The 11,889-nt window shown below is 54.4% G+C and overlaps 5 protein-coding genes across 5 annotated transcripts; 3 read left to right on the top strand and 2 right to left on the bottom strand.

Moving 5' to 3' along the window:
* The first annotated feature begins 319 nt into the window (after positions 1-319).
* Positions 320-2,055, top strand: BZA05DRAFT_100373 (CCAAT-binding transcription factor (CBF-B/NF-YA) subunit B-domain-containing protein). The gene is made up of 2 exons (XM_051478467.1): positions 320-408; positions 478-2,055. The coding sequence occupies exon 2, from the start codon at positions 813-815 to the stop codon at positions 2,022-2,024; it is 1,212 nt and encodes a 403-aa protein (XP_051343341.1). The 5' UTR covers positions 320-408; positions 478-812; the 3' UTR covers positions 2,025-2,055.
* Positions 2,056-2,063: 8 nt separating this feature from the next.
* On the top strand, positions 2,064-3,680 carry BZA05DRAFT_384065 (uncharacterized protein). The gene has a single exon (XM_051482279.1). It carries the CDS (start codon positions 3,068-3,070, stop codon positions 3,362-3,364), a length of 297 nt encoding a protein of 98 aa, XP_051343340.1. The 5' UTR covers positions 2,064-3,067; the 3' UTR covers positions 3,365-3,680.
* A 975-nt stretch (positions 3,681-4,655) lies between these two features.
* Positions 4,656-6,212, bottom strand: BZA05DRAFT_384061 (mitochondrial carrier domain-containing protein). Its single transcript, XM_051482278.1, has 5 exons — positions 5,874-6,212; positions 5,760-5,812; positions 5,224-5,706; positions 5,145-5,170; positions 4,656-5,096 (listed from the first exon to the last, which is right to left on the bottom strand). Exons 1-5 carry the CDS (start codon positions 5,898-5,900, stop codon positions 4,732-4,734), a joined length of 954 nt encoding a protein of 317 aa, XP_051343339.1. The 5' UTR covers positions 5,901-6,212; the 3' UTR covers positions 4,656-4,731.
* A 351-nt stretch (positions 6,213-6,563) lies between these two features.
* BZA05DRAFT_322992 (uncharacterized protein) lies at positions 6,564-7,827 on the top strand (the record flags this gene model as incomplete). The annotated part of the gene is made up of 2 exons (XM_051480457.1): positions 6,564-7,135; positions 7,200-7,827. Coding segments are annotated over 2 exons (1,200 nt in total), but the record flags the coding sequence as incomplete, so codon positions are not given.
* A 95-nt stretch (positions 7,828-7,922) lies between these two features.
* BZA05DRAFT_384057 (Dynamin central region-domain-containing protein) lies at positions 7,923-11,078 on the bottom strand. Its single transcript, XM_051482277.1, has 8 exons — positions 10,951-11,078; positions 10,856-10,895; positions 10,747-10,794; positions 10,306-10,683; positions 9,826-10,248; positions 9,642-9,767; positions 8,544-9,590; positions 7,923-8,486 (listed from the first exon to the last, which is right to left on the bottom strand). Exons 1-8 carry the CDS (start codon positions 10,962-10,964, stop codon positions 8,157-8,159), a joined length of 2,406 nt encoding a protein of 801 aa, XP_051343337.1. The 5' UTR covers positions 10,965-11,078; the 3' UTR covers positions 7,923-8,156.
* Between the last annotated feature and the right edge of the window lie 811 nt (positions 11,079-11,889).

Raw genomic sequence — 11,889 nt, 5'->3', positions numbered from 1 at the left:
CCACGTCGCCCGCCTTTTTCTGACATTTTTTTGTCGTTGTGCTTGGAAACAATATCGCCAGCGCAGAGCAGGCATACACGTGCGCCCAGAGAACTTGTCTCCAAGCTCGGAAGAACAGAAAGAGAAGAGAAGAAAAAAAAACACACAGCGTACCAAATTGAAGGCACATTCTCTGCAATATCCAAAAGATAAAGGAACTCTGCGTGCTCGCACAGGAATACTACTGCGAAGAAAACCGTCGTCTTGCTGCTCATTGCCTGACAATCGGAATTTGCCATTGGCCACTCTCGCAACGCATATCAGGCAGCCAACCAGGCACCTTATACTCCACCAACCTAGCCCGCACCACATAGCTTTAACCTCGTTGGAAAGCCCCATCCATCGAATACCTACCCTCCTCCAGCATTGGTTTGTCTGCCCTCGAGTGCAACCTTGATTGTTTACTGCCTTACCTGACGCTGATTCCACCGACGATAGGTTCCTGACATATTCTCCGCATTTATCCATCCAGTCGTAACCTCTTGGTTGAAGTATCCCTGCGGTAGCATCAGATATCCCACACCACCACGCGTTCTCCAAACACACACACAAGATACCTCGCACCACATCCAGAAGCATCGTCAACATCGTCAACCCGACTTGCTTGCCCGCCAACATCGAAATTGTCAGCATCTGACCCGCCTCCAGCATCTTTGTTTTTTCCTCTTCGGTGAAACATCACCCAGTACCCGGAAGTGGTGGCACAACTGGCTTCTGTTTTGCGGAACACCTCGGCGCCTGAAAGTAGCGTTCGGTACCTCTCGAACGACATTATGGACACATACACACGATTCTCACCGCATAACGCTCATCACGTTCACGGCCCGGCCGGATCGTACTCACCACAACACGCCGCGACGGCGGGCCCCACGGGAAACGGCGGATCTCCACACATCGCAAATACCAACATGCATCAAGCTGGGAACCACCCGTCCAGCTTGCACTCGCAAGTCCATCAACAACCGTACTACAACAGCCATCATCACCAGTACGCGATGGCTGCCGGCACAGGATCCCAGGCATACTACGCCATTCCCGGCGCGGAAGGCATGTCGATTCAGGTGCCAGGAGGGGGGGCCGGTCCGAAAGGCTCGCCGAGGATCAACCCGGCCGCCGTGAAGGTGAAACAGGAGAGAACGCAGCAAAGGTCACCTCAGATGGCAACGGCGGTTGCATCTCACGGCGGACAGAATCAGTCGTCGGGGATGCCTTCGGCGAACCAGCAAGCAGCGGCGATGCCCGGTACCCCTCACATGCCGGCCGCGGCCAGGCGGATGAGTCAACAGCAAGGACCGAGCGGTAGTCCGGCGATCCAGCATGCCCAGCCCGTCAACAGCTCACGAACATCCGCCCCACCACAACCGAAAACTCCCCAACAGCAGGCACCACCAGCGGTGCAGCAGCAGCAACAGCCTCCTCAACCTCCCCAACAGCCTCTACAGCACACTCCAGTACAACCGCATCAACAATCGCCCGACATCGTCCCCGCCGAGGAGACCCCACTCTACGTCAATGCCAAGCAGTTCCACCGGATACTGAAACGGCGCGTTGCCCGGCAGAAGCTGGAAGAGGCCCTCCGTCTCACATCAAAGCAACGGAAACCTTACCTGCACGAGTCACGACACAACCACGCCATGCGGAGACCACGAGGTCCGGGAGGAAGGTTCTTGACCGCCGATGAAGTGCAAGCGATGGAGAGGGAGAAGCGGGGCAGTGGTGGGATCGGCGGTGATATCGGGATGCCGGATGGTGCGAAGGAGATTGAGAAGCCGAATAATGCCACACGAACGCCGAACAAGGGAACACAACAGCAGCAACAGCAGCGTATGGCGACCGGGAACCCGCCATCGAGTGGTTCCCTGAAGAGAAAGGCTGGGCAGGCAGGTTTGCCGCAATCGAGTCCACTGAAGAAATCGAAGGCTGGGAACGGGAGGATGCGAGTGCCCACAGAGAGTGACGATGACCTGGGCATGGTGGATGAATAAGGGCTGGTTGGACTCGGGAGGGATGGAGGGGAAGGGGGTGGGGGTACGGGTGGAAACTGGATGGATGGAATGGAGGAGGCTGTTTGCGGGGGAGGGGGCGAGAGGTTTAGACAGCATGTTGTTTTGCTGGGAACGATCACATTCACACCATCTGATGGACAGTTTGTCTCAAGGACTGTCCAGCGCACACCCATCCCATTACGACTTGATGCCGACACGAGACCCATGACCTTGCTCGAAAGAAACAGGTGTCTTCTCCGGACTTTGCTTGTTTCTCTCTAGTTGCGTTTTTTTTCTTCGATTTGGAGCCTTCTTTTTTTTAGCGGGGGTTTTTTTTTCACTCTACAACCATACAGCAAAAGCCATCCGGGAAACACGGACCGGCATTGGGGATCTATTTGGCGGCGTTATATTCGATTTCCTTTTCCTTTCCTTTCCGCCATTTCATTCCAAGACTTTTGTCTGAGCGATTATCATCACTATCAACGGATTCCTTTTGTTTATTCCCTTTTCCTTTTCCTTACATGATTTTCACGGGTTTTTTGCATTCAATGGTCCAACGGGTTTTCTTTGTGAGCGGTGTTGCATTCCTTTTTGGGTCCAGTGTGTCTCTACGACGGCTCGGCGGTTGCGATTACGGGTTGGTGGCAGTGGCGTGTGGGGTGTCTGGTGGGTTTTTTTAGTGTTCGATACCTATCTCACTGAAGTAGGAGCCGTCGTCCGGGTCTTGCATCAGAAGAGAAGTGATACCTCAAGGTTTTTCTTTTTCTTTTTCTTTCTTCCCTTTTCACTTCGCTCCCCTTTCTCATCTGGGTTTGTCCTTTTTTTTCAGTTCTTTTTTTTCTCTCTCTTTCGGGGGGCGAGGGGTGGGTTTTTTTTTGCATCGGGTTTGGTTTGGTTTGGTGGGAGGTCGGCCTGGTCGGGTCGGTGGTTGGGGGGGTTTTCGGTTGGGGTTTTCGGGCTTTTTTCTTTTCCCATACTTACTTTACTCAAGTATTTATTCCATTCGCTTTTGTTTGTTTCTCTTGGTTTCTTGGGCTTTCATGTTTGTTTGTATGCTTGTTTACTTGCTTGCGATTAGCGATTTGTTTTCTTGCTTCACCTTTTCTTGTATGCTTTTTAGTCGGGTTGGGCTGGGGATGGGCTGGGATTTCTCTTTTGTTTCTGTGTGGAGGATTACGATTACTCTTTTGGGAGGGGGGGCTAGATGCTGGGGCGGGTTGGGATGGGTTGGGATACGATGGGCTGGATGGATCAATGGTTATGGAACAGAAACAGATGGGACGCTCGCGCGTATTTTGGAGGACTTTTGGACTGACATTGCTGGAGGAGGAGGATAGGGGACGGGAGGACGGGAATGGGGGACAGGATGGGGGGGATTGTATCAGTAACCACCTTTTTTTTGTGTTTTGTTTACCTGCCTATCATACCTATGCCCTCGTTTGAAGGACAGTTTTGAAGGATGATTGAGAATCGAGGAATATACCCCTATACCTACTTCTTGCCTACTATATTGAATTGAGTGTGTGTGTGTGTTGCCATTGAAGACAAGACGAAGTCTGGAATCGGCGGACTTCGCGGTGCGGTGCGGTTGTTTGCACGCACGTGGATACCCAAGGGTGCCTATGATGTTTCACGGCTCACATTGACCGGAACGTGGGGGGAGGGAAGGGGCGGCGCGGCGGGGGGGGGGGATTGGGGGGGCGGCGCTGAGACAGACCGGGCGTTCAGCTGGCGTTCCTACACATGCTGAATAGATACCGTGGGTAAGAAGTTGTAAAGTAACTACCGCCGCCGCCACCACCAACCAGGTGTCTGAAGTGTCTGAGGTGTCACCACAGTGGGCCCGAGTCCCGATACTCCACAGTTGATTTTGTAAGTGGGTGAACGAGAGAAAGAGAGCTGGGTTCGAGACACTTTCGCAATCCGGTCGCCATCACTCCCGTTTCGCTAGAGAAATATAATGTGTATCGCGAGTGACAATTGAAAATGCCGGATCCGAAACATGGCATTCGGGTGCGGTCGCCATCTCGCCATCTCTGCCGTTTCGCTGGCGAAAACACTTGCATACATCTTTCCAAGGTATATCGCGAGTGACAATTTTAAAAAAAGGAAGGATGTGTGGAGTTGAAGTCACGCGTGCTTTTTGCCTAAACACCCCCCCCTCCCCCCCCTCCCCCGCCTCTTCCAAGTCGAAGTTCCTTCAGGCTTCCGTACATATCCTTCCAAGTTCCTTCCAAGATTCCATGGGGATATTGTCCTGTCCCTACTCCCGACTCCCGGGTGTTTGGTAACTTTCCCCCCTTTCAATCGTGACCGAACTAGACCTGTACTTTATGGTATGTATGGATGTATTTCTTTTTTTGGAAAAGAAAGAAATGGATAAATAAATAAAAAAGGAAAAAAGGAAAAAACTTTATTCCAACGACAACGAACGTGAACACGTGCACGGGTCCTCACTCGTTCATTCCGTCATGTGGGTCATATGGGGATCGAGGTGTGCAATGTACTTGGTAGATAAAAAAGAAAAGGAAAAAGGGAAGAGAAGGAAAACGCCATTATCGGTATTGTCGCGAAACACAAAAGAATCAAAAATCAAAAATCAACAGAGAAACACAATATGGAATCCGCAAAAAAAAAAAAAAAAAAAGTCAAACGCCGTCCCCCCTTCCGCCCAATGCGTCCGTTCCCATGTAGATAATGCGTCCTAATCCACCTCCCCCTTAGTACTAGGATCGATCCACTCCATAATCTTCAGCGAGTTCTCCATAGTCCACATAGTGACGGCGCTGAGGGGGGCAGCCTTGACGAGCGACACCGTCAGCCCCTTGTACAGTCCACGGAACCCCTCGTACTTCACCGTGTCCCGCAGCGTGCCGACGACGCCGACGTAGGCGGGGATGTTGCGGTGCACGTATTGTGAGCGTGTGGGACCTTGCACTTGCAAGCGCTTGCGCACAAGGTCGAACGGGAACACGATCGTTTTGCTCAGCGTGCTGGCGATTCCCCCTGAGACTAGGTTCGACCATTGCTCGGGCATGTGCACGACGTCGACGGTGTAGGTGCGTGTTGCTACCGGGGGTCAGTGGGTGAGGGGGGTCCTGGGACAAGAGGAGGTACCTTCGTAGCAGCAGAAGAAGAGGGACCTTCAGAGGGTTAGCTATCAGTCGACGGCACGGGCGATGGCGGGAGGATGTACATATACGGGACTATCTGGACCAGCGCTGCGCCAATGCCCCTGTAGTATCCCTGTGTTCCCTCATGCTCATAGATATGCCTGACGGAGTGCACGATGCTCTCATACACCCTTTTACTCCCCTGGGCAGCAAACCTAGTCCTCAGCAGGTCGAACGGGTATGTCGCAGCGGTAGCGACAGCGCCTGCCGTCCCGCCAGCAACAAAATTCCTCGCCTCCTCGCCGACCCCCGGCGCCGCCCGCTTTATCAGCGCCGTGCATTCCTTTAGCGCTACGAACTGCACCGGCCCGTACGTCATGTACAGAAACTCCGCGGGAATGTTCCCCTTCCACAGCCCGCGGATCCCCTCCTGCAGCACGATCGTGCGCATCGTGCCCACGATCCCGCGGTACGTCGGCCCGTCTATCGCCGTGAGCGCCGCGTGCGGCCCGTGAGCCTGCAGCTGCAGTCGGATCTTGACGACGTCGAGCGGCGCTATGACGAAGCTGCAGAGACACGGGTGAGCGTGGGCGCAAAGTGGAGAGACGGCGGACGGTACCGTGATATTAGGCCCGCTATCACGCCGGATACAAATACGTGAGATTCTGTGGCCTGTGTGCATGGCGCGGACGGTCTTAGACTCTGGTGACGTGTGTGGGGTGGGAAGGTTCACATCGAATTTCTCGTTGCTTTTCGGCATTCGTGACGACGACGACGAGTGGGCGGCGGTGGTGGTGCTGCGATTGAGCGAGCGAGCGAGCGGGCGTGAATGGGTTGTCGTATTGTTGTTGTTGTCGTTATTGGGGTGGTGTTGGGAGAAAGCGAGTTGAGAATTAGAGTTGGGTACGTGTGACACGGGACAAGCACTAGCAAGCTCGATGGGATGCGCGACAGACGTAATCGACAGAAATAGGGCAGAGCAACGAGCGCCCAGCAGAAGATGGGAGGGATCGGATAATCGGCGGTTGTTTGGCAGTTGCAGGGTGGGGCAACTACAGCGGCTGTCAGGGAACCTCGGACTTCAGCATGTATGTACGGATAGCAGTTATCTAACGCGGGGATGGGACGAATTCCATAAACGAGGATCGGTCCTGGGATCCGGAGATCCTCCTCCAACTACATACGGAACTAATCATCGTCCGCTTGACCCCCACTCACTCACTCCCTCATCCCCACGATGCGCGGCGTCCCAACTCTCGCACGCGCGCTCCGGCCTGCCGCCTCAAGTCTCCTCCGTCCCACATCCACCACTTCCGTCCTCCTCCCCCGCCTTGTCCGCGCGCACACGCACACGTCCACACTCCCGATCCCACCCACGCTGCAATCCAAAAACAAAAAAAAGAAGATCAACCCGCTGTCGCTCAAGCGCCTGCACATAACGGTCGACGGACAGATCTACCCGTACGACAGCCTGTTCCTGCGCGACGCCTGCCGCTGCGCCGCGTGCATCCACCCGTCCACGCAGCAGAAGCTGTTCCAGACCACCGACATCCCGTACGAAGTGCGCCCGCAAACCTTCGAGGCGCGCAAAGACGGCTCCGTAAGGATCGTCTGGAAGAATGATCTCGTCACCCCGCAGAACCCCACCGGCGACAAGCACGAGAGCGTCTACGATCTGGAATTCCTGAGACGTTACTCGAGCCTGAGGAATCGTGTAAGAGCGAGGTTCAATGACCAGAGACAGATCTTGTGGGATCGAAAGACGATGGAGAAGGATGTGCTCTTCGTCGAGTACGAGGATTACATGAAGAGCGACGATGCGCTGTTCAAGGCCGTCAAGCAGCTGAGTCTGTATGGGCTCATGTTCATCAAGGGGATACCCGAGGGGATGAGTGATGCGGTCGAGGGCATGGCCGAGAGGATTGGGAATCTGAAGAATACGTTCTACGGGAAGACTTGGGACGTCAAGAGTATCAAAGACTCCAAGAACATCGCGTAAGTGACGCACCACTTCTCACTCCCTTCCCCGCTGCCGCCCGCTGACAACCTCGGCAAACAGCTACACATCCCTCAACCTCGGCCACCACATGGACCTGCTCTACTTCGAGTCGCCACCGGGGCTACAATTCCTGCACTGCGTCCAAAACACAGTAACCGGCGGTTCCTCAGTATTCGCCGACTCGTTCCGCGCAGCCACGCTGCTGCGCCTGAACAGCCCGATCCTCTTCCACGCGCTCACAAAGTTCCCGGTAACGTACCACTACCAAAACGACGGCGAGCACTACCACCTGACGCGGCCAACGATTGTGATGGACGAGTACAGCTACCTGGACGAGAAGCGGATCAGCAGCGTCAATTGGGCGCCGCCTTTCCAGGCGCCGTTCGAGGTCGACGTCGGAACCGACCTAAACTCCCAGTTCAGACCGTACATCATCGGCGCGTCCGAGTTTGCCAAGAACGTCGATGAGCCCGGGGCCCAGTATGAGCTGAGGCTCGAGGAGGGCGTGTGTGCCGTCTTCTTCAATCGCAGGGTGCTGCACTCGAGAAGGGAGTTTGATGCCGAGAGTGGCGATCGCTGGCTCAAGGGCGCCTACGTCGATATTGATGCTTTCAACTCGAAGTACAGGACGCTCAGTCAGCGGTTCCGCGAAGAGAGGAACAAGGCTGACGACGAATACTCGTACATCCAATAACTGCTGGTAAGTTGCCGAGGGTACGGGCACGGGTGAGATATCAAGAGGATGCCGTATATAGATGTACATTCATAAACTCATTTGACATAATCCGTGTCTATCACCGCTTCCCAAACGATGAAAACTCCACCGACAGAAAAGCGCAGAAAAGAAGAAAAAAAAGAAAGAAAGCGAGGAAGAATAGTTGAGTGAGAAAGTAACCCCGGTGCAGGCTTCCGCCTACCCACTGCGCCACCCTGTAGATCGATCGGTCGGTTGCAAGACAATTGGCAACCAATAGCAATACCTACATGACAAAACTTCTAAAAACACCAAATTTTCTTTTAAACAACATCATTAACTATCCTGGCCGCTTGACGGTATGTTTCCAGTAGCCGCTCGCACTTCTCTCTCTCGGCCTTAATGTTGTCGTCCTCGTAGAGCAGATCGTTGAAGAAGTCCTCGCGATAAAGTTCCGTGACGAGCCGGTTCTGGACTGCGTCCTTGCTGTGGTTGACGAGGAGATGCATGATAGCCTTGGGCACCTGGTCGGCAATCGTCTCACGGACGATGTTGAAGTATGACGAAATCAGCCGACGGATGAGTTCCGTCTCCAGCTGTTCCCGGTCTGTGAGAGCTGCCTCTTCCGGGTTCATTGGCGACTGCTGCTGTGTCTGCGGGGGCGGGTGGTCAGCCGTTATCATGGCAAGGAGGGCGCTAGTGCTAGTCACCATGGAGGTATCGTCGAAGTCTCGCGAGAGTTGGGCAACATCGTAGCTCTGTTCACGCTCCACTCGGTCGAGTCTCCGGGAGTTAGGGCTGAATGCCTGCTCCTGGACGGCTCTCGACATCGGACCACCGGCACTCTGAGGTTTCTCTTGTCCGAAGAAGTAGTTCAGGAAAGAATCGGTAGCCTTGTTTGCCGAAGCTCCGCCGGCTCCTCCTCCTCCTCCTCCGAACGAATGAGGGGTGTTGGGTCTGCCATTAATGGCACCTGACACAGGCCCAGTCTCGATGGAGTGCCCAGGCGCAGGTGACATGGACCGAGAGTGCACTCGCTTGTGTGTGTGGTTGCTGGCGACAACGCTCTGAGCATTTTCATCGAAATCAGCTCCTTCAGCTCCGTTGAGAGCTGCATTGGCAGTGGCCGTATGCAGGACAGTTGGCTTGCGTCTATCGCCACGCTCTTTCCGTCTTTCGTATGCTTGTGCCTTCCGTTCCTTCTCCTGCCTGCTCTGGATAACCGACGACATCGCCGCTGCCGCACCCAAGAAATTCGGGTGATTGGTGTTGACGTAGGCCCTTTGGATGGCGATGAGACTTTCGACGTAGTGGGACGTCGGGCCCAACCGTTCCCGGAGAAGGTCGCTCACGACTTCGATAAGCTTGGCCTGCAGTCTCGGGAATCTCGACAGCTCGGTGCTTCCACATGTGTGGCAAATCTTTATTAGCTCCTCGTAGACGAGCTCCACACAGCGGTGAGCAGGGTTCTCCAGTAGCCGGATCTGGGGCTTGACAAGCAGGTCGAACGCCAATTCGGGGACGAACAGACTGGGTCTGGGACCGGTCGAGTTCCGGATCGCCGTGCGAATGTCCAGCACAGAGAGGTTTTGTGTAGGATCAATCGACTCCAACGAGCTTCCGAAGACACTGTTGAATATATAGTAGACCCTGGCGCCACCGCAAAGCTCCTTGGTGGAGATGTCTGAAGAGGTACCATCAATAGACGCAATGAACGAGCTGGCGAACCGAGTCATCAGCTGCAGAATGAGGGAACCCTGCTGAAGTTAGCGAACGTCTAGGTGGTTCATGGTGGACAGAGGCAGTACCCTGTGTTCCTTCCCGCTAAAGTGCATATCCCCATAAGATGCGAGCTCTTGTTGCGTCTGACCCATCAAGGTGTTGAGTCTAGCTTTGATGTCTGGTAGCCTCTCTCGGATGTGCGCCATCAGAGTCTTGCGAATACTACGTTAGCAATGGAGAACGCCCCGAAGAACTGGTAAGGTATCATACGCTGTTCAGGCTCTTCGCAAGGAACTGTGTTCCACAACGGTGGGCCATGTTACGGTAAGCGGGGTGATATCTGAAGAACTCCGCTTCCGCCTTCAAAGCATCAACCAACAGCTTGTTGCCCTGGATATCCTGCTGCGACCGGTTCACCACACCGATGAACCCCAGTTTTAACGGGTAAACACGGCCTGACAGAATCTCCAAAGCATTGGTGCCGTGGTCCATCAGGTCCAGCTTTGTGAGCACACCGATTGTTCGTTTGCCCTGAGGATCAACCTGCCGAGCGATCTTCAAAGCTTCGGAGTTGACAATATCCACGTTCGCGGGTGATACGGCCAGGATGATACTGTTCGGTTTGGCGATATACTCGGAGATAAGATTCCTAGTCTGCTTTTCGATATCTGCCGGCTGGTCTCCAATTGCGATCTACAAGCACACACGATCAGATCGACAATCTTTCATTCGAACGGTTAGCTAGCTTACCTTGGTGAGACCAGGCAAATCGACCAAAGTCAAACTCAAGACATGGGGAGAGTAAATCTTCAGGTTGATGGGACTTCGGTTGATTCCCTTGTTACTTCCCGCGATCCTGGCCGTCTCGGCTTCGATCTCCCGACGGATCTCGGCGAAGTCATAGAAGCGTCGGTTGGGCTGGTGTAGGAACTCTCCGAATTCGGGCTGTTCTGGCGGAGCCGGTTGTCCGGGTTGGTCGCCTTCCACCTCACTGCTGCTGGGTATATTGATCAACTGAAGGATGAGTGGACGACGAGTGACAATGCCGGCACCACGAGGCAGAAAATCCCGCCCGACAATATTCTCGAGCACCGACGATTTTCCGCTGCTCTGCGAACCGACGACGACCTGGATAGACAGACGAGATTAGTGGACTTCGCGCATCACGAGGCGGAGCTTCTGATCGAGTACAATTTGCGGTAAATCAAGACCTGAATCGGTGCCGATGGTATTGAATACCTGTCGAGTTGTCAGTCAAGGTTTGAAGGGGGGCGCAGGTGGGGCACGGAGGGGAAGCTACCAGATCCTGCAGTTTATTGACAACCCCAAGCAGATCTTCCCTGTCGGACTGTGAGCACGGCGGAAGCAACAAGAGAGCGGGCGGCGGAGGGTTACCCGAGAGAAGCCATGGTGAGGGCAGCTAGAATGGAGTCCGATTTGGGGGTTCTGGACGAAGCGGAGGAGGATGTTTGGTGTTTGGAGATTCGGGGTTGGAGATTTCTTTTCGAAGATCTTGCATGTGGCGGAACGAAGTTAGCATTTCAGACAACAACTCGGCAGCATGCGGGTTGACTAAGACATTGCCAGGTCTTAGGGGCTTGGCGTGTTTCGCTGCTGTCCGGGAGATAAGTTCGGTAACAGCCGCTTGTACCACTACCGCCGCTATCGAGCGAGCAACTTCGATGTTGTGTCTCCTCCTTCTCCCCGCTCTGCCAGCCGCCAGCTGTCAACCCCCCCTCATCCGTCACAGACGTGATGTGCCACCGACCCCGCTCACAGTCACGCCAACGAACGCGGCCTGTCCGTCTCGCCGACCTCGCCCATGCTCCACCACGAACCCGATTAGCCCTACTAGTAGAGCTCCACGCGGGACCACGCCTCGTGCCTCATACCTCACGCCAAATTCGCGCGAATCCCTTCGGACCTTGCGATTGGATGCAGGCAGCGGAGCTACATACAGGTGAACCTTAACTGTCTCTCTGCGGATACCCACAACGTCGTCTCCTTTCCGTCGGGATAAGCACCGTGGGTATTCGCTTAGGTCCGGTGAACGGAGGTTTACATACTACGGACTTGGGCCCGAGCTTCGGGGGATAAGTAGAAGCAGGCCTTCCCCTGAATTTCTCTCATCATTCCTCTCTGCACAGCTAACAGACAACTAGCGCTGCAACATCGTATGGTTTTTGCACCGGGTCGTTGAATATCATTGATTGTTTGACTTGATCACAGATGGATGATGTGCAGAACAGCCGTAGAATCAACCCGCCGGAATCGTTTTTGACTTCCTCCGTCTGGACCATGTCCGTGGAAGATGTATATAACGTGCCAGCTCAA

Source organism: Tricharina praecox (assembly GCF_024521635.1).
Source record: "Tricharina praecox strain CBS 144465 chromosome Unknown BZA05scaffold_2, whole genome shotgun sequence".
Classification (NCBI taxonomy): domain Eukaryota; kingdom Fungi; phylum Ascomycota; class Pezizomycetes; order Pezizales; family Pyronemataceae; genus Tricharina; species Tricharina praecox.
This window is presented reverse-complemented; position numbering and strand designations above follow the sequence as displayed.